A 27369-nucleotide genomic window follows, 5' to 3' on the forward strand; every position below is an offset into this window, starting at 1 on the left:
TTGCAGTCCCAACAATACCACGCAACTGCTATCCGGCCAAGAAGTCGTAGCCGTAGCTGGATTCGTCTAAGTGTTGGAAAGTTGTATTTGAAGTTCGTTCAGGTTCGTCACATTGGAGAAGGATACGGACGAGCCGCCACAGGAAGGGATCAAGGGCTAAGACTCACACTATGCGGCATCACCAAGATATGTCACCCGACGAAGGGTTCGTCCACGGTGGCAACAACTACTGGAACACCCTTGGACCTCGAACGGCGGCTCACCACAGAGACGGTTCTGAAATCCCAGTTGTGCCTTTGATTGACCCATCACCTCGGACCTCGGAAGCCCTTGACAGGAACCCATCGAGTCTGATCAGTCCGCTACCTTCTCGTCCATCAACTCCAAGTCCGTCGAGACATCAAAACACACCCCATGATTCTCCATCTCACGCTCCACCGCCGCCATGGAACCCCGTCTCGGCATCATCCCTCGTGAGCTCACCGATAACACGGAAGAAGCTTCACCCCAACGCAACCATCCAGACCGAATGCAAAGCCAACTACGCGAACAGTGCAACCCCGAGATCCAAATACAGCTTCGGCATCAAAAAAGACGGCATACCCCAACACCACACCTGGCGTCTGGAAATCAGCGCCGTGCTGCTAAGCCTCTGCGCCGTCGCCGTGTCCGTCATCCTCCTGATCTCGGCCCACGACCGGCCCTTGGCGAAATTCGATTGGTTCATCTCGTTCAATACGGTCATTTCGATCTTGGGGGCTGTGTCGCGGGCTTCGCTGGGTTTTGCCATTGGCTCGTGTTTGGGGCAGGGCAAGTGGAATTGGTTTAAGATGAGGTCGGATAGGTTGATTGCGTTTGAGAAGTTTGAGGAGGCCAGTCGGGGGCCTTGGGGAAGTATGTGGTTGCTTTTGTGGCTTAAGTTGCGGTAAGTCTTGGTAGACGATTCCATGTTTTGTTTCAGTTTGTCTCTTTGATTTGTTTGTCCTATTTCGCTTTAGTCTTGTTTCTGGTCTTATTATATTATTGGATTCGGGAACGCACTAATGTCAAGGTAGACATTGGACGGCACTGGGCGCCGTGGTGACCATCGTGCTGCTCGGCTTTGAGCCGTTTCTGCAAGCCGTCATCGACTTTGAGGGCCGGATAGACTCCATCGAAGGCGTAACGCCGCCCATTATCGGAGCCGGCATTCGCCTGGATTCGGGAAAATACTACACCTCTCCCGGCAGCCCAATCTCGGCTATCATCAATCCGGCGAATAATAGGACGTGGAGTGTGTATCCGCACGCGAGCCAGCCGGACTTGGGCATGGCGGCGTCGGTATACAGCGGCTTTTATAACAGCTCATCGACCAACGATCAGACGGTGTCATTTCTTTGCCCCAGCGGGAATTGCACTTGGGCCCCCTTTGCATCACTGGCCGTCTGCGGCAAATGCTACGACGTAATGGCCGACGTTAAACGCGAGGAACTATTTGGCACCGACCTGGGCACCATCACCGCGACCGCCACGAATTTCGAGACCAACTACACGCGTTTCTCCCTACCCTACATTAGTCTCAGCAACATGGCCCAACAAAAAGATGACCAATTTTCGGCCTGGATGGCGGCTGCCACCATCACCAACCCAGGCCGGTCCATCAAATTCAAGAATAACCACCTCCTGCTCAGTGTCGTCGGCGTCATCAAAGCCGACGACACGTACCGCCTCAACAAAACTATATGGAGTAAAACTTCCATCACCGCCACCGAATGCGCCCTTTACTTCTGCACCAACGCCTACAACTCCAGCGTCCAGCACGGTCGGCTCCAAGAGACCGTCATCGGGACGTGGACCGAGCGCGTCCCGGGCTCCTTCTCCGCCATGCCGGGCGGCCCCCTCGGCCCATCCAACTTCTCCGACTTCGAGAGTTACAACAACGACTCGCTGTACAGTTACTTCGGCAACACGGACCGCTATGATCTACAGCTACAGGTGCCCGAGTCCGAGGCTCAAACGCTCGGCCTCGTCCCCGAAAATGCCACGCTGCGCTTCAACGTCAGCCAGGACACCATCGGCAGCACCATCGCCTTCCTCAATACCAACTTCTTCCAAACCTCCGTCAACCCTCAAGCCGTCTGGCCCCAGCGCGGAAGCCAGGGTTTCTCCCAGACGCCTGCTGCACAGGCGTTCTACGAAAGTACTAATTTGACGAAGACGTTTGAGAAGGTCGCCCAGAGCATGACAAAGTGGATTCGGGACTACAGCAATGCGACGCAGCGGGGCGTGCAGGAGGAATGGGTCATTCACATCCAGGTCCAGTGGTGGTATCTGGCGTGTCCGCTGGCCACGGTGATGGCGGGGTGTCTTTTTATGTTGTTGTCCATGCTGGAGACGAGGAGGCTGGGGTTGAAGCCTTGGAAGACGGATGTCATTGCTACGTTGGCGCATGCGTTGGATGCTGAAACAAGGGCGCAGTTGAGGTTTGCGGAGAGGAGGGGGCATGGGGTCAGAACGGCGGAGCGGATGGTGGTTGGGTATGAGGATAGTGGGTGTGGGTTGGAGTTGAAGGCTAAGCAGCCTGTTTGAAATGGGTGGACGGTGGGAAAGAGGGGAGATACCCTGAGGCAACGGGTAATGATTCATGAAATGTTTTAACACGCCAACAGCACCACCAAAGCGCTGTTGCATACGAGAGCTATAGGAGTTTGGTAGCCTCAGGTGCACGCCTCATGAGGTAGAAAAAATAACAACCCAAGGACGACAACGACATCGTTAAAGCGGGCCCAGAATTGAGCTCCTACGGAAACAGAGAGGTTAAGGACAAGATCGAGGAAGATTCGTACCCGTGGACCTTTTCACCATGAGTCCACGATCTAAGGTCATAGACCCGGGACTTTTGAGTCCTAAGTTGACATTTATAGATAGTGTTTATAGGATGTGGGGTCTTCTCCTCCCTCTAGCACATAGCTCTGAAAGTCAACTGATCTTGATAGATGCAGCCTTTGGGAGTTAGTCCCATCATCATCAACATTACCAATACAACTCTTGCTTGTATTGCCCACAGTTTAGGTTTCATTTTGCCTCCATGGTGAATATGAGTATAGGAAGTGGTTATGTTGCTGTGTAATGGTTTCTGCGCATATTCATTTCATTCCATGCCTTATTGTGCGATCAAGTCATCAACGTGTTGTTCAGCTCCTTAAAAGCAATGAACAACAGATGAACAGCGTGCGTGCTGGTTGTAACGGTGGTTTCGATGTTATTGAGGATATAGCAAATAGTAATATTGGTTTCATCCGGGTTTTTCATGAAGTTTAGCAGCCACGACTCCAAATACTGACTTACCAGACTCACACCCATTGTCCTATCCTCCGTTTGCACTTAATCTAGCAAAGACTCGAAAATACTGCCATACTCCTAGTCAGACTTCTTACCTTGACATTCCTATCACGATAAACCAGCTTCCCCAGGGCACGGATGCTTAAGGCAGCGTGTTGCGAGGATGATAAAATCTGCGAGGACTCGAGCCAGTACCATTCGCTCCGATTCTTCACCAAGAGTAAGAAATCTTGAGGTTGAGAGAAATTCAATCTTCATCTTCCGTCTTGCATGACGAGATCCATCTGCGGACAAGCTGCGAGTCTCAATGGAATTTCAGAAGGTTGTTTCCTTCGGCGTAATCTGAATTTTTTGCGGGAGGGAAAGGGAAGGATTGGGGTTTCACCAAACAGTACGAAGTGATCATAGCTCAAATTCAAGTGATAGATGCCCATTAACTGCATGATTACATGTAGTAACTGCTCCCCAGTACATCACTACTTCAACGAAAGTCGAGTTCTTCATCACGTCAACTTGGCGATATTTGAACTATAAAACGTCCATTATGCCATTCTTGGATGATATTTCTGGAATTCCGGTCTACCAAGAATACCCAAATGTTGATAGAATTCAGTTCATCGCTTCGCTGGGCACGCCTTCGGTATCTGTCGCGATTTTCAAGGATGGGGTAGAATTGGGGCTCACTACTTGTACCTAGTCAACGACCACATCAACACCCCATTATAAGCACGTCAAGTACATTGTAGCTTCTCTCGAGTCGTACCATGTTGTAAACGAGATCAAAATTGAGATCATCCTAACACAGATGCCAGGGTTGTCAGTATGAAGGCATCCTGGTTATCCGAGTGACTCTCCCACTGCAAAAGATTTGGCTCTGGACAAGTATCCTGAGGACACAATGATAAGCAAGGTGAAAGGCCTGCCAGGTCGATATTATCGCCAGTCGAGTGGAGCTTCCGTCTGGCTGCATCTTGCTTTGGAGAACATCACTTCGATACCGTTCGCCAAGTTGGGTCACGACTTGGTCCTGAGCCCACTGTAGATGACAGAGATTTGCTTGGGCACCACAGAGAGAAAGCATTCGTACACGGCAGTGCCATACCTGAACGGCTTTACGGCAGCTCCACACTGGCATCATTTCCCGTAGCGCGTCGCGGGAGGCTTGTGCACAACATCAAGGGATATTGTTAAGCTTCCGCGGGAGGTTCACATATAACTGGTGAATGGAGGATTATTGTTAAAGTATATGGCTACAAGAATGGTCGCCTTGGTGGTAGTCGGCCAAGCTCTGTCGTGGCGTGTGGTGGCGAAAGGTCCAGTGGATCTCTTCAGAGACACGGGGAACAATGATACGAGATTAAATTGCATCCTCACGGAGGTTCTTGACGCCAAGGGCCGGAATAATAAGTCTGGGAGTCATGGTTGCGGCATGACTGCCATGTAAAACTTGGCCGAGGGAGCTACAGCAATCGATACAGCTGTCCAAGCCATTGGACTTCTCAAGGATTGGCCAACAACCGGATCCTTCGATATTTGAATTCCTTATTTAATTCCTCTCAAGGCTTCTTTTACCAAGATAAGCGCCCATTAGCGGCAATGGTAGGGGTCTCATGGTGGACCTTGCTCTCGGGGCAGGGCGGTATGCCCCAGCCCCCGTCCGTAACCTCGCGCCTGTAACTCTGTGCGGCGGCCATCTGTCCCGAGACCTCGACTAGAGACTCCATAGATCTCAAGCTTGAGGGCCTTTCAGGAATAATGCGACCGCTATAGAGAATAGAGGAGCGATTAATCGAGTACTGGAATTGCCTGGCGTACAGTAGTACTGAGCTTGATCGACAACCTGCACCTTCGTCAATCACATTCTTTTAATCTTTTTAAACTTTCTTAGCTTACATGCAGATGATGGATGAATTGTAAACCAACAAACATACGCTAGCGATGTGCCTAATAAATCAACAAGTTTCTGCCTAGTCCCCTCTCACCGTAAGATGTATATGAACTTGCGGGATACTAATGACATGATTTCGGCAGTTGTGCCCAAATTTTGGCAAATATAGGTGTCAAGGCATGAAATGCAATGGCAGAACCACCACGTGGTCACACGATGCGTTCAATGGAAATTCACACACGTGTTGCATCCCCTGTCGTGCAGTAGGATCACAATGATTCAATGACGCACACTACCTGCCAATGGGAAAATACCCCTTAACAGTGAGTAACCAGGCTTCAGCTTTGTGGTGGCTAATAACTGGCTAGGCCTTGCGAATAACAATGGGTTTCAGGCAGACTATCGTCATATAATAAATGCCCAACCGCCTCATCAGTGGGGCGCATCCGGTAAGGGGATAAATATTAGATGGAATTCCCCAAATCTTCCCTACCTCTGTTTGTTATGTTTATAGGATCGATTTTATCACGGGCGAGCAATGCCATCAATTTGCTTGATACATTATTCCAATGCGCACTCAACGTGGTACTGTCAATGATTTGACGTCACGGAACCCACGCCGAACTTATTCACATCCTTTCAAATCACGACACAGCCAGATGACATTGCGTTCATGCAAACAAGACCGATGAATATTAGTTTGTTTCCGACAATGCCGGCATGGCAAGCCTGAAGTTTCAAGTCTGCTACATGCGATCTTGGCACTAACGGTATGCGAAACATAACCACCCATGGGTTCATATCAGATTCTTTGCAGGGATTTCACACTGGTTCTGGTCTTGGTATGGCAGTCGAAACCATGCTGAAATGCTCAAGTTCTTATCCTAGGAAATACTACCAATGTAAAGACGATGGTGAAGTTGTCATCTATGGATTGGCCATTCGAAAATCTCGGTATTTGAGTCTTCGATCATGTAGCACATTACCGACAACCAACTGTGTAAGTACCTGCTCATCACATCTACACAACATCCAACTGATACTGAATGGATAGGAACCCATGGATATGGAGGTGTTCTTCGACTCTTGATCTGTCATGTGTCAAAACCCGATCGAAACGAACTGACACAACTTCGATGTATCAGAGACTCAACTAAAGAAGATCAAGGTGAAAGTACAACCAACCGGCCTCAAAGAAAAGGCGGCCCTCTGTTATTATCTTACAACGGAAAAAAACACTTAACCGCCTCAGCTTCACTCGTCATGTTCACAATTGCATGTTTGTCAAACATGGGAAGGACTTGGAGGACTTCAAGCCCCCTTTCGCCGACGCACCAGTAATGGAGATACATGCTACGTCGTGTCTAAATCTGGAAACCCTTTGGCGATTTGTTACCTGTGATCATATTGTTCTTGTTCAAGGAAGCTTCTGGATCCCGTAAGCCAGGAGCCAGGAACCATAACCGTTTTTGACTGCGATCAAGCTAAGTTTCGGGCTAGGGTTCAAGATGATGCTCAAGCACGATTGCCCTACATCCGTCTCCTCCATGCAGCGCTGGAATTATACACTAATTCTCTTTCAGCAAGTCTTGCATCAGATCAAACGACCCAGATTGACAATGAAAAGCATCATGGTCCTGGAGACATCTGGCCCGGCCCTTTTCATTTTGGCCACACGATATCTTGCCCAGAAATATGCATAAAGGGCGTTGCAATTTGCGCAGTAGTGATTTCGAATTTGGACCCCGGCCGCTTGATGCTTTGCAAAATCCTGCAAGTATCACAATTCATACAACACGGTCTTGGGCCAATAATACAGATAAGCGTGAAAGCAATTATACCTCTGAAGACTTCTCGGGTTGGCCTCTTTCACAGTGTTCGAGCTGATAGTCAAGTTAGGTGCAAGTGCTCGAGTGCTTGACGGATACAACTTTGGCTCACAGACCGCTGAATGCAGCTTCTGCGGATGATGTCTGCCCCACTTGCTCCCGGTTATTTGTATAGCGTTCCCGCCCCCACATCATGTCGCAGCAAGCTGTAGCTGATAAGAGTTCCCCACTCACTGATAAGAGCTTATGTCTAATCTACTGCCTCCCATCACTCTTCGGTGAGCAACGAGGCTCCGTAGTACTTTGGCACCGTGGTTCGCGCCCAATTCTTGTCGGATCAGGGTCACAAGGTATTCTCATGGACGCCTCTTGACTGCCTTGAATTTATGTCCCTCACTGACGCCCAATCCCCTGCAGTTGCATCAACACGTCCGAGACCACCAGCAAAGGTGTGACAGAATCCGTCAGCCATCCCGATACAGACACAGCCTCGACGACGGCACACATCGCCCGCACTTTGGCAATTTTCGAATCTTCGATGGAGAAGGCTGTGTGGGTGCAATGGGGGCCGTTGTGTCGCAAAGTTTCCCCCTGATTTGCGGCTGAACAGCACTGCCTCGATGTTGGACTGCTATATCTTTGAAGCGCTCTCCCAAGTTTGTGGAATTTAGCAATCTTTCGAGAGGCTTGCCATTTCAAAAACTCCCAGCGAAGATTTTCGTTTCCTCCTGCGACACCTACCGCTCCATCCTATTCCGGCTTCCATCATGGACAGGGGCCTCGCGTCAGGCCCTCCGTCAAGCATTTTCTTTTGGCTTGACGGCCAGCTCACCCGCAGATGAGGAACAATGTGGCCCTCTTGCCTGCCAAGAGTCAACTGGACCGAGAAACCCTCTGACCTGCTGTACTCTTCCCTCCCAGTTATTCAGGGATCCCTTCATTGCGCACTGTGTTCACCAGGGTCCGATGCGCTCGCGAGGACGATTCTAGCTGGCCGCCTCTTCCGATTATGAGCCAATTAGGAGCTCAATCAGCGAGGCAACCGACAACGAGACACGTGCACCTTTATCGGACCTCCTCAAATAGTAGCGACACGTCATTCGGTGCTATCGGTCCTCCCTGCGATTGGGATCATCGTTCCGATGAGGATACCATTAGCTCGTTGTTGTCGACGGGAGTGGATATTCGACATACACGCCCAGGGGCATGAGAAAACATGCCAAAGAACTGGCGAGGTCCTCTAGCCCTCCAGACGGAGGTCACCGCATGGGGGAAACGGCGAAGTGCGAGTTGAGGACCTAGAAGATGGTTGAGTGTGGCCAGCCTGGAATACTCTACCATATTTATCCCCCCCCATGCCGTCTTTCCCTTGGAGACAAGCCCAGAACTCCGCGCGCTCTTCGAACTCCTCTTTTTTACCGGTTGGATTCACCTGTCTTCACTGCTGTTAGTCACTATGGGCTCTGCGTTTTGCATTCACAATAGCGACGACTTCCCGAGCAAGTCCCAAATGAGCGTCGACAACCGCAATTCTCAGGAGCCCTGGAGTGGTTGCGCGTAAGTGAGGAATGAGACCTCGAGTGCTTACGACTGACTGGCAGGCAGAATGAAAATGAACTTGGTGGATAATTGCTCCAAAAGCCGCCTGATTCTCATCATATTACAGCACTATTTCCTTACTGAAGGTGTGGATCCTTCAGAGTGCAAATGTCCTCTGTATACATGTAGAGAGGCATGCCCGGACGCTGCTTCTTTGATCAAGCATCTAAAGGCTTGCGATCGTTTCAAAGAAGGCAAGATATTGTGTCCATCATGCAATCGTATTGAGCAATTCACAGTTGTCGACAAGGCACATTGTTCTTGGAAAAAGGCGAACTTATTATCCCAATGGCAGAAGGTTGGCCATGGTCTTCGCAAGATGAGCTCCTCCATCACCGGACGATGTTCCCGATCCAAGTTGGGCAGCATCTCGAGACGCAGCGCCCATGGACTCGACCAACACGACTGCGAAATGACGCGCCCCCCCTTGTCTCCACCATCTCTACCATCGCCACCATATGCCAAGGGGTCCTCCACCTTCGAGCTCCGCAACTCGTGTTCCGCTGAGCTGCCAGTGCCATCTTACACGCATGAGCTACCAGCGTCATCTTACACGCATGAGCTACTAGTTCCATCTTACAGACCCGAGCTGCCAGGGTCGCTTTTCACACCTGAACTTCCAGAGTTATGCACTCCTAACGTTGGACCAGCTACTTGCAAAGAATCCACGCCACAACATGGGAACTGGTCTAGTGCAGATCTGGACTCAGATCCGCCCCAGCTCTATCCATCAAACGTACCACGTCATGTCCCCAATACTGCTATAATCCCACCAAGGCCAGCTCAGGAATCGCAAGTGACATTGAGCTCTCCTTCGCATGTGCAATCACAGTCGCAAAGGTCCCCTTGGGGCACGTGGAATCTGCACGACTTTCCGATACAAAATGCGACCCACAGTGCTCATGAATTCCCATCCTCTATCAACACAGTTGACCCTACCCGACAAGCCCCATCCACCATTTCATCCCTGTCGACTATGTCAGAACACACCAACGTGTCATCTAAGTTGAACATTTCTAAACAAACGAATCTTCCCGATGTACAAGCTCGCATAAATGGCAGGGTCCCACGAGGGCCTCTATTTGCTGTCGATCAAGGCTTCGCCGCTTCACCTGAGAGCCTGGATTTCAGTAATCAGATGACATTCCCAACACTTCCACAATCGGTGATCCAGAGACCATTGGAGAAGACCCAACCGCGAAATCTCTCGGCTGGGCTGCCTCAAGATGACGTCAATTGCGTCATTTCTCCGGAGTCATCCCTTCCAAGTCAAGCGGCGGCACCTTCTAGATCCATCGATTTAGATGAGTGGTGGATAAGCCCAAGTTTGCCGCATTGGAAAGCTTTTCAAGAAGATGAGAACGATGTGATGGCTCTGCCAACTCCGGTTCGCCCAAAGCACCCACAAACTCGACAATCCTCTGGGGACTCTAGCTCCACTCTAGTCGATTCCAGTACGACAAGGAGTGACTCCACGGATTCACACGAAGATGAACTCATGGCCATCTTCAGACCGATGCCCGAGATACGACCGTTGAAGCCGTTGAGTTCATCTCCCGGTCACAGTATGCTTCTAGGCATGAATCAAGATATGGGGAAGTGTCCTGCGCCCGACTGTGCCTACTTCTCCACGGAGAAAGGCGACCCGCGAAAAAATCTCGCGAAGCATTGGAACCGTAAACATCGCAGCGGTTCTCGTCGGCACCTCTGTTCATGTGGGGCGAGTTACAGCCGGTTTGATAACTTGCAGAGGCATCAAAGACTCAAACACCCCAATTTGGTCATTTCTTCCAATATGAAGAGGCGCGGTGAGGAATTTGATGCGACTGACAGTGGAATGATTGTGACCAAACGGCCTCGGCTGAACACGCGGGGCCGGGTTGGTCTTGAGTTGGAAGCAGCTCTCATCCCGTTTGCGGGGCGAAGTCAGGAGCGAAATAGTACGAGCCGGCTCTCCTAACTAAGGGACATGTACATATATCAATGTGAAGTGCCCATCAACTATGTATAGTCGGATGTCGGGATGTGAACATTAGGCTTGTCTGCAGTGAGAATTATCATCCCACAACACCCACAGAAGAAGACAGATCCTGACTGTCGACGACGTCGCGTAGATTATGACGACTCCAAACAACATAAGTAGATCAAATGTAAATCGAAAAGAGACCGAAAAGTGAATCGCACTGATAAGAGCTATCAGGGCCTCTCATGCATTGCCCACTTTGCCGAGTGTCGCGATGTTGAAATTAAGTCAAGGTTTGGAGAAGAGTTGACAGTCTAGAGCTCAATGAGCTCCATGTGACAGGTCCGGTAAAGGGTCCCGCCAAAAATAGCCATTTGAGCCTCATCACAAGTGTATTACACCGAGGTGGCGAGGGTCACGTTAGTCGTCTAGCGCCAGGATACGTTAGCTTTCAATACCGTCTAGGTTAGTCCCCTCCAATCAACTTGCGGAGGAGGAGGCCTGCAAGTCCACAGGAGCTCCGATTTACGCGTCACCTAACACAGAACCGGAAGCTATGGAATGGATTGAACCTGGTCCTACGACCCGCATTGACCTACTTGTTGACATCCTCTCTCGATGTTGAGGGTCGTAAGGATGCTGTTGGGTCCGCACTGAACATGCCCGATGAAGCCCTCAAGCAAGCAAGCGTCGGTGTACAGAAACGTCTTCTCGCATCGGCTTATTAGTGTACTCCAAGATTTCTCCAATCGCCTGGCGCCTGCTTGCGTCGTCAACCACCACCCACGTCGGGAGGGTCACCAAGAGGCTCTTTCATGCCACGCACGCGCTTCAGACCTTACAGCTACTCGGCTGCCCATATTCTGCAGCGAGTGGGTCCCTCGTCTTTTGACCACCATTTGGTCCAATAACATGTCTCAGGGTATACATACCACCCCACGCCACCTGTGGTTGCCTCTCTACACTTGGGCATATATTTGCGGGTTGGCTTCAAAGCAGGAGCATGTGTTCTACTAGTGCGGTTCCCCAAATTAGAGGGTCTATTTTGAGGCCTGCTGGTCCTAATGGCGTTTTGCCAATTGTTACAACTCGACCAGATGATTATCTCGCATTCTCTTGACCCCTGTGCAATATGAGGAGTGCATATGCAGTTCGAGGTTCTGCGTAGTTCATGTAAGTCAATCGGCCTGGTGGCGAGGGTCGACATGTACCGTCGACGGAGGGACAGGTTGTCTCTTGGATAAGGGTTTCTGGAGTATATAAGCTTCATTGGCGTTTGAAGAACTCGCCATCACGACACCATACATCTTCAAGCATCGCAAGTACGCAGAAAGGGCTCACTCATAACCGACACCACAGACTTGCACCTGCATAAAACCTCATCCGCAACTTGCCTATCATGAGCTCTGCAACTTCCGGCGCTGGGCAAGTACCTCGTCATCTCATCAGCAGTCTGCGTGAATCAAGACTAACATGTCCACACAGCCAACAGTCATACTACCAACCCCAAACACCCCTGACTTCCACGAACCTCGCACAGGTTCCCTTCACATCCAACATGACACACTATCAACGGCAAGACCAGGGCTTTGAGAAGAGGGCGCAGGGGATACCGGCGCCACCCCCGGACGCGAGTCGGACGATTACGGTGTGGAATCAGAAATGGCACGCTGCTGGTGGAGATGGGACGACGTCAAATTGATCACGGGGAAGGGATGGCAATAATGGTTGAGAAGTCGATTGACTCTCAGGGGTAATAGACTTCGGGCTGCACGATACATGGACAGAGGTGCAGGGGTAATCTGGGTGTGACTGTAATGGAGGTTAATAGAGCCAACGAGGCAGAATTGGCATTGCGTCGTCAGACATATCGACAGAGAAGGCACGTAAATTCCATCTGGATCTGCAAACTTGGATTTGGGACATTATCTCGAGGTGTAGCCTGACCATTAGTTGACTACTTTACTTATTCAAGTAGTGGTCTAATGTACTGCTTGTGTCTTCTGAGACGGAGCAAGCGAGTCCTTCCAGCTCAAGGCGAGATCCCAAAGCCACTGGGCAGCTCTGTGGCTGTACAGGCGACTGACCGACGACTGGCACATTGGAAACGCCACATGTGCAATAAAGCGGAGCCCCTGCCGAGATCTCCAGACCTCCTATCTCTTAGCCAGTTTGATGAGTTGCCATTTCGTTCGCATCAGAAGAAGCTTTGTTGACGGCACAACGCCCCAATCGCGTCAGCTCGGAGACAAACTCCTCTGTCATCTTCATGTGGATAACTTCATTTGGCGTCAATCGACGCATGCGCATGGCATTGATGAGCTGTGGCGCCGACGCAAGCAGCTCCAAGTCGTCCTTGGCTTTGGGATCGAGTGGGTTCAGCAAAATGTTGCAGAAGATCGTCAGAATGGCAGACATGGGGTAAAATACGATCATCCTGTTTCTCGAATCATTAGCACAGGCGCCAGCAAGACAGCTGGGAGGACAATGCCCCACGCACCAGAACGCCTCGCTGTACAGGGCGTGCACAGCGGCGCGAAGGTAGATCAGCGTCGATCGACTCGCTTCCACCGACAACGCCAAGCTGGAACTTATACCCTCCATCTCACCACTCTCGCAGCTGGCCCACGCACGACAACGACAGCTTGCGTGATGGATCGTTGCCATCAGGAAGTGATACTCGAAGTGGATGGCGATGATGTGCATCATCTTTGGCGTGTTGGCAACGGAATCCGGCTCGAATTGCCGCGAGCAGGATAGCGTTGGCCGGTAATCAGCCGGAATCAAGACCCGCCAGCGCTCTAGCTCGTCGTCGAGCTCGCGGATATCTCTGAGAAGCTCTGCATCGGATTTATGGAGAGCCTCAGCCGAATACAGCAGTTTGCTCGTCTTGGAGCTGATTATGCTTAGTCGCAAGTCGCCTGGGAGCAGAGGAACTTCACTGTCGCCCTGACATAGCATATCCCATTTGTCCGCACAGTACCGTACGTCCATATACATCGGGGGCAGCGTCAGGTCGCAGTACTGGTCGTCCAATGCCGGAGGTTGTCCCGTACGCAATGATATGTCCTTGTCGAAAGTGTAACAAATCCAGAAGAGCTTACGAAGGTGGGTCTTGATTCGCCACTCTCGGCCCATTCTCTCAGGTGTGTCGACGCGGAAAGATGTGGTTGACGGAGTGTGCGCTCCGAGCATGAAGACGATCCGGCACGCGAGCGAGTGGAACATGGCGGCTATCTGCATTTTGCCCGTGAAGAGGTGGTACATACACTGCAAAGATGGTCAACAAGTAGACAGAGCTCCGGAGGTCAGGACTGGTACCTGCATAAAGCAAATCTCGAGGCATGTCATGTTTGTGTCATAGACAATCTGAGGCATCAGGAATTGCGCTTTCGCTGCGCATGCGTCGCTGTTAACTTTCGCAGTTGATTCGGCTGTAGCTTCCAAGAGGGTCATGATTGCAAGAAAGGAGAAAACGCAGGCTTTGGCGATAATTGGCTCGGCCGAGAGGTGTCCCTCGCACGGCTCATAAGCAAGCTCGATGGTGTCTCGAAAAAGGACTATGTCAACAACAGGAAACACCAATCGGAAGGGTGAGGAGCGGAACACGGCGAAGTACTCGTCCACGATATGCCGATCTGGTAGTTCCAAGCTCGAGGCCGAAGACAAGAGGGCTTGTTGTACATGTTGTTGGTTTTGCCATGGCGGTCCAAGGGCGCACAACGTCGAGAAGGCGGGGCTGGTACCAGTGCGAGTTTTGATCCATTCCTGGCCGTCGGTTGAGAAAAAAGGAATGCCGTTGTGGGAGCATATGCCGCCCAGATGATATCCAGCAAAATGAAGCTTGCCAAAGGAAGCACCCGGGGAGCGAGCCGGCGGTGCCAATGGAAGGGCGTTCTGTGCTTGAATGGGTGCGGCAGCGCCTTGACCACTGCCTGTTGACGGGGATGTGCCAGATGCTGCTGGGCGGTCAACGCTCGCTTTCCTTCCGGCCAAGAGCTGTTCCAGGCGTTCAATACGTTCTCTGGGGTTGGCTCACTTTCAGCCCCACGTCCAAGAGTATCGGGAACGACTGCCGACAGTGGACTCACCGCGTGCTCTTAGCCCCAGACTGTTTCCTGGGGCGGGTGATGCGAGTGAAGGTGCATGTCAGGCCGTGGTGTTCGCACCAATTGCATTGTGGCGCCGCTGCGTCACACTGTATCTGTGCATGCAGTCAGCTCTAACTTTCTGTTCGAGATTGACGGTTTGACATGCCTTCCGTCGGTGGCAGGAATCACAGGCGCGCTTCCTCGATGTTGCATTAGATCCCATGACGAGTGGTGGTTTGGTGCGCTCGGTCAGTCCAAGAGAGGCAGGACTGCCGGTCCAAATATCGGGTTGTGTGGACAACTCGTCAATCCAAGCATTACTTCAGGTGAATTATCCAAGGTTTCGGCCTGCCTCTGGCGGTGGACGTGACCACCTCGGCCACCTGCCGCTGACTAAGCGGAGTTGAGCTGTGGATGAAACAGGCATTGAAGTTTTCTACCAGCGCTAGGCCAAGTCAGTATATGGTGCTATAGGGGGCTGCAGTTGCTGGTTGGTCAACAAGAGCAAGAGTGACTAGATTCGGTATCCGGCAAAGTCAACTATCGCATTGGAAAAGAGGCTAGAACCAAGATCTCCACACAGCAACCAGGGTCCACCCCAGGCCGCATTTCACTCGGAAATGGGAAAAATGTCCGACTTCAACTCCCTCCGCGGAGTCACCGACTTCCAGCGTGGCCGATGCCAGGTTACCACCGAATGTCCCACACCTCTCCAGGCATGCAAATTGATAGCGGATGAGATACCCCAACTCAAGCAACTGACCAATGCATACAAATTGTGTGAAATGTCAAGTCCCGGTTAAGAAGGATACAGCAAAGACAGCCTCCACTAACAGGTTAGCAGGGTCATCTAATATATCTCACTATAAACTTATTTTGCAAGTTCCGTTCCCTTTAGCTCAACCACTGCCTATAGCCTTGTGAGCAGGAGTGACTGCGAAATCGAAACCGACAGCACGCTGACGGACAGCGATTAATACTCTTATAGTGAACCTCAACCAGACAACATATGGGCATTAAAGCTAATAATTGAGGCTATACAGGATCGAGATTGCGAGTCCGGCTTTCCACCCCGCGAGCTCGGTATCACCTGGAAGAAACTCATGATGCAAGCCATCCACGAGAATGTGGTCGCTCAGTTCAAAATCCCCAAGCTGGTCCAGCAATCCCGCCATGAGCCATCCTTGAAACCCACTCTCGACAACACTCATGTATGCGTCAAGCCCTGGGAAGATACTGCTGGTGCTGGGCTGGCCGCGGTTCGGGTTTGGGGGTGAAACTGCCAAAAACTCGGACGACAACACGGAAGGAGATCTTATTAGGAATGTATCGGTCTTCACATGGAAGAACCTATCGTACACCGTTAAGACTGCGTCTGGGCATAGGGTATTGCTCAACAACGTCCAAGGTTAGGTCAAGCCAGACAACTTGGTGCCTTAATAAGTTATTCTGGTGCCAGAAAGACCATGCTTTGTGACGCGTTGGCCCAAATAAAGATGGACGGCAAAATTCGCGGATTCATCATCCACTCTCGAGACAACCTAACCACTTCAACCTGGTTGCCAAGGGTTGGCGTTGACCAGCTAACCCAACCCACCAATTCTCTAGTTTTGGGTACCAAGCTATATCGATTTGGAGACTTAGTTAGTGACTTGTTTGCTAAGTGGTTACTAAGCTAAGGGCTTACTATTAGTAATTTGCACGTGCTAGAGGCCGTAACTAGCCCTATAGGAATCTTCGTTATCATCCTAGCGGTCTTCTACTGCGTGCGCAATAATAACCCGGGATTAGTTTTAGATACCCTAGTATGTAAGCAATGGAAAACGAGCAAATAGCTATAGTAGTGTTATAGTAGTGCAGCTGGCTGTGACGGTGGAATTAAGTATTTCTCCAAGGTCCCATATGTTCCTTAACCCTGAAGCGAAAGCCAACTCCCCTCGAAAAGGCAAGAAGGAAAAATTAGGAGGGTACTCACAGAAGCAATTGTCAGAAGGGATTATTACAGAGTTGTTTGCGTCACTTTCAGTATTCCCGGCGCCTAGGAACACCAGCACTTTGTAGATGCGCTACGGTGCGCTGAAAACACGTTGGGGACAGAGGTACTGCACCTAACACTAGTAATTCAGCTGGTTTGGGGATATAGTGTTGGTTATAATTGGTGCTTAGAGGTGCGTGTCATGTAAGGCAAAGAGCTTGGTATAGGTAGGTCCATACAAGGTGTATACATTTCACAACTCGGTGCGGTGCGATCCAACTGACTATCGAAGTTGTCAGCAGTGCCGCACATATAGCTCGCACTCTACTCAAGCTAGTTGGACTTGGTTCGGCCAAACCCTGCCTATGTTTTGTTGTCTTTGTGCCCTGGGAACCTTGATATCGAGGAAGTCTGCCGGTAACTCACGGTTTAACATGGAGTGTCGTATTAGTGAAGCACTGTCTAAGCGGAAGATTCGAAGGACACCAAGGTCTGTTTAAAGGTAGCCTTGTGTTCATTAACTCTTGCCCTGTTCTGATACATGGACACGTGCTGGGAGTCATACAAGTCGTCTCATCTTCCTCCATAGCCTCGTTCTCCTTCTCCAGCTCCTGCTGTGAGTCTCCCATCTCGCCGCTGCACTATACAGCCCGCCCCTGGCATGGGACATGTTTGATGAATGGACGGCCCTTCTGGAAGAGTTTAGCCTTTGCGCGAGTGATTGGATTCTCTTGTTTGCAGCCGGACGAGAAGACCTTGACGCAGACAACGCGAGACATGATGCCAATCCTGCCCTGTCTTTTGTTGCTTGGATTTGACTAGGGCCGAGGAGCGAGAGCAAACTTCTGCCTTGTTGTCTCCTATCTTTCGCTATCCCCATCTCGGTTCTGAACCCCTAAATTTCCAAAGATCCTGCCTGGGACTGTGTTCAATTGTGCAACGGCCAATAGAGAAGTGAATGCGAATGGACAGCCCAGTAAGTGCGTATCAGGACTATATATAGCCTTAAATATCACACAGTATACCCGGCAATGTCGTTCGATTTATAAAGTACATCTTTATTCGTGATTCTGAACTCATAACATTTTTCTTATCAGCATTAGTTAGCAATAGCCTCGGTCATAAGGGGTAAAGTACATCTCTTACAGTACTACATTTCATGTGAATGAAGGGAATTATAATGCGATAATTAAAAAAATATTAAATACGCCGTAGGTGTTAACCCTCGGTACCTCTACAAGTACTCCCTTAAGGGGCTATAGATGATATAGCGGGCCCTTAAGCCACGTCGGGCGGTTATACAGGTAAACTTGTAGCCAAACGACTACTAAACCTCCTGTCCCTCCCTAAGTCTGTGCTACAACCCCTGCCTGAACTACCGATAAGTGTGGTAATGTGGCACTTAAATTCGTCCTCAGGGGTGGGATGCTGCTGATGTGCAGAAGATGCTCGACTATTTTTTGTCGCGACAAGTCGTAGTATCTGCTAATTGGGGTTCTCGTCGAGCGTATACATCTCAACCATACGCTCAAGTTGATAGACCGTAACGTGGTCTAGACGCTCGCAAGAATTGCGGCGAGAGGGGGTCCTATAAGGGGTCGGATTAACGATTCGAATTCTGGACCGGCTGTCGAGTTATATTCCGCCGACGTAGTGCGTGACGGTCGACTGGCTAGGATGCTCGTAATCCTAAACTGCACCAATCTCCATATTATCGCTAGGTAGGCGAAGTCAACAAGGTGGGCAGCGCGCCGTAAGGGTTGACTAAACCCCCTTGCGTGTCAGCTGCGGGATTCGAACCCGCGACTCGTCACCGACCCATACCAGTGAAGTGACCAACTACACCAGCCGACTGCGATAATTAACAAATGAGTTAGTTATCTCGTTATAAGTCCCTTCATATATCTCTTTATCAATGGGGTCCCTGGTCCACCACCTTTTCTGACCACTGCAACTGCCTATCAACCTGTATCCTTATCCCACTATTTGGCGTGACCGACCCAGACTTATCCAGATAGCTTGGTCGCGGGCCCCCTTCAGCCTTAGCTACCGTCGTGACGCCGTACTTTTCCTCATCTTCGATGCGCGTGAACTGCTTGGATTGCTTAGTCCCACTAGCCACACCTGTTCCGCCTCCCAAAGTCCTGAGCTCAGTAATGGCCTGGCTCCCTTGTAGACCGCTGCGGGCGCCTGAGTAGAGACCCGTCTTGCGCGATATGCTGCCGAATTGTGTTGAGATCTTCATCATGAGTGGGCGGAGGGTTGGTAGACAAGCGCTAATGACACCGCAGGCTACTTCGACGACGCACCATGTACAGGCGGTGGCGAGGGTCCCTGGGGTTGTGGGTTAGTATACTTGTGGTGGTATGCGACGTGTTTGTGGGTAGTCGACTTACATGTCGTATCAGCTGTGGAGAATTGCATAATGGTTGTGAAGCGATATATGCTCGCGAAGAGAACGCTGTGATCCAGTCATCGTTGGTAATGTTCATTTCAAGACACGTCTGAGGGAATGGGGTATATCTTACAATCCTCCTAGTAAGAACATAGCACAGAGAGATATTCTTTGGGCCCACGTAACCTTCAAGTGCCAGACTTGAGTCATCGGCAGGCAAAGGATGCCAATATCGGTCAGGATATTGGGGACCGCATTGCCAATGAATGAGGCCTTGAGATTAATACATGTACCCTCGATCGAAGGCAGCCAGGCCTTGGAAATGGGTTTACACTGGAACACCGACACGGCTACGATGGAAATCCACCACCCGATAATAACGGAGCCGAGCGCAATGGAAGCGAGTCGAAAAGTGCGGCCGGGGAAAATGCGTTTGTACATGACCAGCAGCGATAGCTTAACAAGCGTAATGCTCGTGACATATATACACTCGAACGCCAAGAGTAGCTTGAAAAACAGCGTGAGCTGATCCAACGGCAGCGTCGACGCATGGCGACCGAGCCCTTGGGTTATCACTGCGAGGGTTCAGAAGTAGTGAGCCTTGAGCCATTCATCATGGGTTATCAGGGAACCAGGGAGCCGATCTAAGCGAGGTGGTTCGATATAACTTACTGCTATAGTTGATAGCTCCAGTGATGAAGGCAAAGACGAGGGCGAGCATGACAGTCAAATCGTCGAGGCCGAGCTCGTACCTCACCGTATAACGGGCCCAGAAGCGCAACCCGACAAAAACGGTCGCGAGGACCAACAGTGCTGTTGTGGTTCCAGTGAGTTCTGGGCCGCGGTCGGCCTGGAGTCCGCCATCGTAGCGAGGAGTGACCCTCATTGGAGTGAGTACTGGGTCGATGTTGTAGAGATTACAACAACGTCGCGGTGGGTATAAGATTCTAATGAAAAGGTATAAGTTTTCTCTGCAAGAAGACAACCACTTCAAGAAGGTAGGCTGTGGCGACTAGCAGAGCGAATAAAGGGGTTTACGCAAAGTTTATTGGAAGACGCTGAGCCAAAATTTGGCCTCACAATCTTCGGAGGTTGGAACTCGTCCAGTCGCTCCACGGAACTTGAATACATACCGAAAGCTTAAGTCAGCCAGCTCTCCTATGTAATGAGACACTTTCTACTTGATCTGCGCGACAGCTTGCGGCGAAGTTTGCACAGTTTCTGGACAGCGGTAGTTGCTCCCTCATAACTGCCATGATGGGATATCCCAGCCGGAGTATGCTATGCACCAGGTGTTCGGATGAGGATGAGAGTGCCTACATATTGCGATGACACAGGCCAGGGTTCCACGTGGAGTGGGTCATCGCAACCCCCCTTACATATGCAGATGATCTGTGGATCATTCTACAAATTCTTAAAATCCTGGTCCCTGGGGTACAGGACCCATCGCCTTGCGACATCCACCCCAATGGGCTAGGAAATGGCGCAGCAACCGTGCTTAATATGTATTACCAGGATTCAACCTGTGGCTGGCAGGGTTGCGCATTTGAGCTATACGGACGCTTTGCTCAAGCAATCACCGACGATGGGGGGCATTATGGATATTATGGCCTCCGTCGTACGTGGTCAACCAGATCTCGTCACAACTGACGTGTTGCTTATCATTCATCATAGCTACTACGTAGTATTTCCACTACCTTGCGCACTGCCGTTGATCGTCCCAAAGACGTGGTATGCCCTTGCAGCGAATTGCTGGTATGTAACATCTCGTGCATGAGGTGAAGTACTCGCGATCGCTGGGAGACTGACGAAAGCCACCTGGTCCATGAGGTGAAAGCAGAGCTCCCGTGGATCGAAATAGGACGAAACCGCTTTTGTGCACTTTTCTGCAGACTTTCGCCCGTTGTCAGGGGCCATCTACTAGATTTCTAGTATTTTCTTGCTCGTATGGAGTCGTGCTAACGGAAGCTTAGTTACATTAATTTGCCAAATGAGTTACGGCTGCTCTGATGATGCCAGCTGAGAATATCTTTTCGGTGCGTTGACGGTGAGTCTTCTCCTTGAGTCACACCATAGCCTCATGACTGTCTTGGGTTTCCCCATCCAGGTTCCCACAATTGACACCTTCAAGCTGACAGTCAGTGTCGACCGACAGATGAGATCGGGTTGATCATGGACCTTTTATTGTAGTAGCCTTCTCTCGTCACATCCAGAAAACCAAATCGCTGTTTTTTTCCCCGAATGGCTGGAAGAATAGGTTGCTTTTCCATCGCGTGATTTGCAATATCATCATGCTGAAAGGTGAGCTGTCGTACCTGCGTCGGATTACCGGGAGTCTCAAATGGGATTACCCCAGTGCAGTTCCGGATATTTCACTTAATAAGGCAAGGCCAACGTTGGCAAGATTCTAGCGCGTTGCGTGTTCACCCCACAATACAGACTATCCACGATTTCAACCAGGTTTGTTAGTCGCGATATGCTTTGCGTGGGACGTTCAAGGGGGACTATCACGCCTAACCCGTTTCCCGAACGGGCAAAGGACGAAGTGATGAATGAGGCCCCTTTTGGGATACAGTCCGTGTGATTGATGAAGTCGACAAGGTAGGGTCGACAAGGTAGGAGTCGACTATATTTATGCAAGCCGGTGCACCACTTCTCTCCAGTTGAGCCTTTGTCATGGGCGCCTGTTGTTCAGTCACAGTCACGCAGTATTAGGGTACAGTCTTTACAGTCAGTCTTTACAGTCTTTACGGTCTTTACGGTCCTTACAGTCTTTACAGTCGACTCCCTAGCCCTGTTTCTGTTTTTCGCTTGTACTAGCAACCAGGTCGTCATCCTTTTTCTCACGATGCGCTTCTCAACCTTCGCTTTCGGCCTCGTAGCCTCCACCGTCTCGGCTCTGCCCTCGACGCCCCGCGATCTCCTGCCCACTATTGTCTTCACCCCCGGTGCTTGGCATGAGACGTGGGCCTTCGATATGGTCCGCGGCAACCTTTCGGTGCTTGGCTTCCCCACTGAGGCCGTTGCTCTCCCATCCGTCGGCAGCACCAACGCCTCCGTTGGCCTCGCTGAAGACACTGCTGCTCTCCGCGCCGAGCTAACTACTCTCGCCGATGCCGGCAAGGACATCGTTATGGTCGTCCACTCGTACGGTGGCCTCGTCGGATCCAACGCCGTCGAGGGTCTGGACTACGCCACCCGTGCCGCTGCCGGTGAGAGTGGCGGTGTCATCATGCTTATCTACATGACTGCCTTTGCTTCGCCCGCCGATGCCAGCCTGCTCGATGCCCTAGGTGGCGTTGCCTTGCCGTGGTTCGATTACTCTGTGAGCATACCCTTCGACCCGGAGTCTGGAATATTCCGCTCTGTTCTGTTCTCTTCACTAACACCGACTCCAGGATGATGGCAACTTCGTCACCCCTACCGACCCCAAGACCATCTTCTACGCCGACGTCGATGACGCGCTCTCTGCCGAGGCCATCGCTGGCCTGAAGCAGGAGCCCGCCCGCATCTTCACCGACGACGCCACCTTCGAACCCTGGAACAACGACGTGGAGGTCGGCTTCTTCTTCACCCTCGAGGACCAAGCTATCCCCTATGCCACCCAAGTCGCCATGGCCTCGCAGTTCCCCTCTGGGTACTTCTCCCAGACCTTCAACAGCAGCCACTCGCCTTTCCTGAGCATGCCCCTGGAGGTGGCCACAGCCATCACCCTGGCTTCTACTGATGCTCTCCTCAAGAAGCTGCTTTAGATTATATTAGAGTTTAACCAATAGATTAGTAGGAACTGCTCAACTACTGAGGCATAATATAATATGTAATATCAAAGTATTTGACTACAATACATCAGAAAAGAAGAAACCTGTACTCGATGCATCCCCTGGCTTTTGTGTCCTATGTTCGTTCTGCATGCATCTGCAATTAAAGTTTTACATTATTATTATTATTAAATACGCCGTAGGCTCGAAGACCCCGGTACCTCTACAAGTGCTCCCGTATGTCAAACCGTGCCCTAATGGCTGGACTAAATACATACGCTGCTACGTAGGTTCGCTCTATTAGCGACTGCGTTACGTCCACCACAATACTATGTTAGTTCTCACCCTACTAACAAAGTCCCCCTGAGAAGATCGATATTATCAACCTCGATCTTCTCGGAAGGTACTAAGTCGGTAATCTTTCGTTTGACGCTCGCTCGTTCGCTGTCGATTTGCTTCTTCGTTGCGTTTTCGTCGCCACTACGCTCCACGCTCGGCGCGTGGGCGCTTTCGTTCGCTTGGGGGGTTGTCGCGCTCAGGGATACTGAAGCGGGCAGAAGTTGATGGCTTCTTATATTGATATAACGATGGGGCATGAAGAGCGCAAAGCAGTTGGGAAGAGCGGCGTGGACTACATTCATGATGTCAAACATCTATGGATCTACATACTTTCTGCCCATTTACTTGTAGACTGTGGAGGGAGTCAACGCTATCACGATTGGGGTGTATCTCTTGCTAATAATCGTGTCTGAACTATTATCAGCGGTCATTGGTGGTTCGTTAGGTGAGGATTTCAACGATCCCTCTACCCGACAATTCAGCATACTGATATAAAGCATAGTAACGAAATTCGGCTATGCACCCCCTTTTGCTTTCGTGGGAGGGGCGCTCTCGTTCATCGGAAGCAGCTAGTTCTCCTTCTTTCAACCCCACACACCAACGGGCGAATAGGCTTTGGTTCTCGATCATTACCGGGCTTGTCCGTGGCGTTAGTCTGCAGATGGTAAGCTATTGTCCGTCTCGGCACCATGCTTCCTACGCTAACAAGCTGTCCCTCCTTGCCATACAGTCAGCTGTCTCACCAGAAGAAATGTTCTCAGCGGTGGCAACACAGCGTATGGTGTCGACATATTAGACGTGCCGTCTTTCTGAATCTATACAATATCGTATTCGACGCAAGTCTTCGGCCACAGATATATGAATACGGGCCAAAAGTTGATGACCAGGCATGCAGTGCCGCTGGTGCTACTAAGTTTCGTAGCATCGTGAGTGCTCGGGATCTGCCCGGAGGACTGGTCGCGTTCTCAATGAGCTTGGATTACACATTCTATCTCCAAGCTGCGGCTGCTGTTGTGGCTTGGGGTACTGCTTGGGGCATGGTTTCGAAGGATGTCTGAAAGAAAACGGAGACAGTGGCATGGGAGGCTCGAAAATGGAAACGTTGTTATGAATAGCCCTTTCTTACCACACCACTCATGCACAGAGTCAGAATTATCCTCTCTGCGTATAAAGGGCCCTCTTGAGGAAGAAAGGACCTGTTAATGTATATAAGGCTCCTTGAGAGCCATCAGGTACCTCTGGTCTTTTGCGCAACAACGTTATGTTAGGGCCCCTATCTGGTGTTCTGACAGAACTTGCCATGAGATAATCTCGTAACACACGAATGTGTCACCACAAGTTCATACAACCGGGATCAGAATCCAAAATTGGTTAGAACGACGGGGTTCGTTAGTCAGACCAATCTGACCGTTGGTTCCGCGATACTACTTGGTTCATATCACCTTTCAACTTGTAGACCTAGAAGTTTTTCCTGCAGATTCAGTCTCCCACGCATATGGGTATATTTGAGAGTTTCAAGGCATTATGATATGAACGCCTGATCCATATTTGGAATCAATATTGGCTTTGAAGACTCAAAGGTAGACAACAGCAGACATGTCTGTACAGATAGGATTAGACGCACGGTCATCTCCAAAGACTGAGGATTAACTGAACATGTATGAATCCGTATATAAACTGGCCTGGTTTTTACATCCCAAAGCAGATAGAAGGTTGGTGCACTACAAGGACTGTGCACTCAATCATTCACCCGCATACTCCGCAGCAGAACAGGAGTCACTGCTCCTGGAGGAACGGGAGTTATTCTGCAGTGCAGCTCCGGTCTTAACCTTCAACGCCTACATATGGCTTTGAGGTTAAAACTCAGTGATTCGATCATATGGCGATTTTTCTGCTGATATTCGCCGGAAATTGATGCGAGTAGGTGATACTCAGCCATACTCCATCAGCGGATTCTGCCACTTCGAATTCCTCATGCAAAGTCGACCAACCCTTCGTGAGTTTCCTGGCTACAAGGATAAGACCTAGGCGCTCACAACAGCTCAGCTTGCATAGTACTATTCCATCTGGATGCTTTGTTCCCTTTGCCGCAATTGTAACTGTGACCTAGCTGTATGTACATTGGGCTGGTCACTACTGGGATATACTAATCGATCATGTGCCATGAATAAATGATACATTGGTTAAAATCTGGAAATCGCAAGTACACTTATATATAGAAAAATTCCTGGTATTACAGCGCGTTATTTTTGGTAGATTCCCGGACTCTGCGACAATTGAACTTATTAATCACTTCCTGTATGATAGACTTCGAGAGCGCACTCACTGCAGCAGTCTCGGAACGACCATCATTTATGTCAGAGAACAGAATGCCATAGGCACCAGTGGGTGTCAGGACACTGAACGCAAGACACCGGTGGGGCGCCGGAGGGGTGTTTCGGACAAAAGACTCCCGAGTCATGATTACAATCTATGTGAAGCTTTGGGATGACGAGAGTCAAGATCCTTGGCATCGCCGACCCTGCTGTTATGCCGGGTCCAAGCGGCGGCCTAGCTATCTATATAAGGACCATCTTGAAGTAGGATAGGGAAGGAGCAGAGATCAATGCATCACCGTGGGCACCCCTACCTGAGACCGCCAGTGACCACCCGGTGCTACGTAGGAGGGACGCCCGTTACTCCCCATCACTCTGTACTATTGCCTTCGGCCTAGCCGTACCCTGACACGTTGATCTCTCCACCCGTCTCCGGGCGTACGGACCGTTGGGGAGAAAATGGCGATGCGAAGAGCCCTGATGCGAAGCCAGACCACATCCGCAGCCACGCTGGGTGACACCGGAGGAGCTACATCGAGTAGTGCAACGACGACGACAGCGACGCAGACGAACAATGGCACTGTCGACGCTACGACGACAACAGCGACGATGAGGCAACTGAGCCGGCCCCAACTAGAGGAGCTCGAGCTAGAAGAGCTTGACCGTCTAGTAGAAGAAGAAGTAGTGAGGAAGAAGAAACGAGAAAGGATTGAAGAATTGGAAGCTTTAAGAAGGGGAGAGCCGCATAATAGTACCGCCGGTGGGACCCAGGTTGAACCTATCGGACCAAGCCCAAAGCGACCTCGGCTTGATCTAGGAGGGAGAGGCCACTTGCCGACACTCAAGTACCGGGGAACCAACTGGTCGGAACTTACCTCGTTCATGTTAAACCTAAAGGGGAGATTCATGATGTACGCGGAGGACTTCGACACTGATGCGGCGCGTGTACTGCACACCACCGGATGCCTTGATGGGGCGGTGCAACGACGGTGGACCAGCCACGTTGCTACTACTTACAAAAACGACTTGGGGAACGTCCGGTGGGACGCTATGGAGAAGTGGCTGGAGAGGAGTGTGGCTAGCGACGATACGCGAGTGATCAGCGTGATGCAGAGACTCGATAGTATCACCCAGCGCCCCAACCAGAGCTACCAGCAGTTCATCGACGTATACGATGCTATAGAGACAGAGTGCCCTGATCAACTACCGGAACGGATACGGGTCGTCAACGTACTCAACCGCTTACGACCGGAGTTGAAGCGACAAGTCATGACCCGAGGACTTCCCTCGACTCGGTATGAGCTTGACGACGTAGCTAAGCAAGCCGAGGCGATTGAAATAAGCAGCAGGCCACCGGTGTACCAACAGCCTGGCCCGAGGACCAACGCAACATCGTCCTCGACCCCAGCACCAGCAAGGGAAGAAACATCAGACGGGAATGCAGGCCAACAGGCGCCCAGGAGGGATGTGGCTTACGGCCAGTGCTACTCGTGCGGACAGACGGGACATTACTCTCGACAATGCCCTAACTGCAGGACCTGCGGTAGAACCAAACATGACGGACCTTGTCCTGAGGACCGGAACCCAAAACAGCGCCGCTGGGGGTCCGCCACACCGAGCCTCAATAGGGGTACGAGCAGCCGCTCCGTCTGGAAACCACCATCCGTCTCCGGGTTGGCGGCTGCTGGCGCATTGGAAAAGCCTTGATTGACACCGGAGCCGACGAGAATGTCGTGGACTCAAGAGTGCTTGGCATCGAGCCGGGTACGTTACAAGACTCCGGTGAGACGCTGCGGGGCATGTGGGGAAGCAAAGGTCCCAACTATGGCAAGAGGGTATTACATACAAAGATGACGGACGGCTTCGGGGTGACGAAGACGAAGGCTCACGAATTCC

The 27369-nt window shown here is 50.9% G+C and overlaps 6 protein-coding genes and 1 non-coding gene across 7 annotated transcripts; 4 read left to right on the forward strand and 3 right to left on the reverse strand.

Moving 5' to 3' along the window:
• The first annotated feature begins 33 nt into the window (after positions 1-33).
• On the forward strand, positions 34-2733 carry BCR38DRAFT_28151 (uncharacterized protein). Its single transcript, XM_040854466.1, has 2 exons — positions 34-925; positions 1056-2733. Exons 1-2 carry the CDS (start codon positions 171-173, stop codon positions 2566-2568), a joined length of 2268 nt encoding a protein of 755 aa, XP_040721737.1. The 5' UTR covers positions 34-170; the 3' UTR covers positions 2569-2733.
• A 5761-nt stretch (positions 2734-8494) lies between these two features.
• On the forward strand, positions 8495-10597 carry BCR38DRAFT_405145 (uncharacterized protein; the record flags this gene model as incomplete). Its single annotated transcript, XM_040857932.1, has 2 exons — positions 8495-8595; positions 8644-10597. The coding sequence occupies 2 exons, from the start codon at positions 8495-8497 to the stop codon at positions 10595-10597; spliced, it is 2055 nt and encodes a 684-aa protein (XP_040721738.1).
• A 1287-nt stretch (positions 10598-11884) lies between these two features.
• BCR38DRAFT_419045 (uncharacterized protein) lies at positions 11885-12504 on the forward strand. The gene is made up of 2 exons (XM_040859274.1): positions 11885-12025; positions 12086-12504. The coding sequence occupies exons 1-2, from the start codon at positions 12000-12002 to the stop codon at positions 12300-12302; spliced, it is 243 nt and encodes an 80-aa protein (XP_040721739.1). The 5' UTR covers positions 11885-11999; the 3' UTR covers positions 12303-12504.
• Positions 12505-12763: 259 nt separating this feature from the next.
• On the reverse strand, positions 12764-14914 carry BCR38DRAFT_331904 (uncharacterized protein; the record flags this gene model as incomplete). The annotated part of the gene is made up of 5 exons (XM_040855099.1): positions 12764-13037; positions 13101-13870; positions 13922-14624; positions 14692-14804; positions 14846-14914. 5 exons carry the CDS (start codon positions 14912-14914, stop codon positions 12764-12766), a joined length of 1929 nt encoding a protein of 642 aa, XP_040721740.1.
• A 3531-nt stretch (positions 14915-18445) lies between these two features.
• BCR38DRAFT_t27 lies at positions 18446-18519 on the reverse strand. The gene has a single exon. It is a non-coding gene; the product is annotated as a tRNA-OTHER (tRNA).
• A 59-nt stretch (positions 18520-18578) lies between these two features.
• On the reverse strand, positions 18579-19973 carry BCR38DRAFT_383396 (uncharacterized protein; the record flags this gene model as incomplete). Its single annotated transcript, XM_040857444.1, has 4 exons — positions 19734-19973; positions 19195-19636; positions 19063-19127; positions 18579-19000 (listed from the first exon to the last, which is right to left on the reverse strand). The coding sequence occupies exons 1-4, from the start codon at positions 19945-19947 to the stop codon at positions 18579-18581; spliced, it is 1143 nt and encodes a 380-aa protein (XP_040721741.1). The 5' UTR covers positions 19948-19973.
• A 1936-nt stretch (positions 19974-21909) lies between these two features.
• On the forward strand, positions 21910-22813 carry BCR38DRAFT_331480 (uncharacterized protein; the record flags this gene model as incomplete). The annotated part of the gene is made up of 2 exons (XM_040855058.1): positions 21910-22386; positions 22460-22813. 2 exons carry the CDS (start codon positions 21910-21912, stop codon positions 22811-22813), a joined length of 831 nt encoding a protein of 276 aa, XP_040721742.1.
• Positions 22814-27369: the final 4556 nt, after the last annotated feature.

Source organism: Pseudomassariella vexata, assembly GCF_002105095.1.
Source record: "Pseudomassariella vexata strain CBS 129021 chromosome Unknown BCR38scaffold_1, whole genome shotgun sequence".
In the NCBI taxonomy this organism is placed as follows: Eukaryota; Fungi; Ascomycota; class Sordariomycetes; order Amphisphaeriales; family Pseudomassariaceae; genus Pseudomassariella; species Pseudomassariella vexata.

Excerpts from the sequence above, each read along its gene's own strand:
- BCR38DRAFT_419045 (XM_040859274.1), top strand. The coding sequence starts at position 12,000 with ATGAGCTCTGCAACTTCCGGCGCTGG. Across the intron at positions 12,026-12,085 it reads TCTGCAACTTCCGGCGCTGG|CCAACAGTCATACTACCAAC; the intron begins GCAAGTACCTCG and ends ATGTCCACACAG.
- BCR38DRAFT_28151 (XM_040854466.1), top strand. The coding sequence starts at position 171 with ATGCGGCATCACCAAGATATGTCACCCGACGAAGGGTTCGTCCACGGT. Across the intron at positions 926-1,055 it reads CTTTTGTGGCTTAAGTTGCG|ACATTGGACGGCACTGGGCG; the intron begins GTAAGTCTTGGT and ends ATGTCAAGGTAG.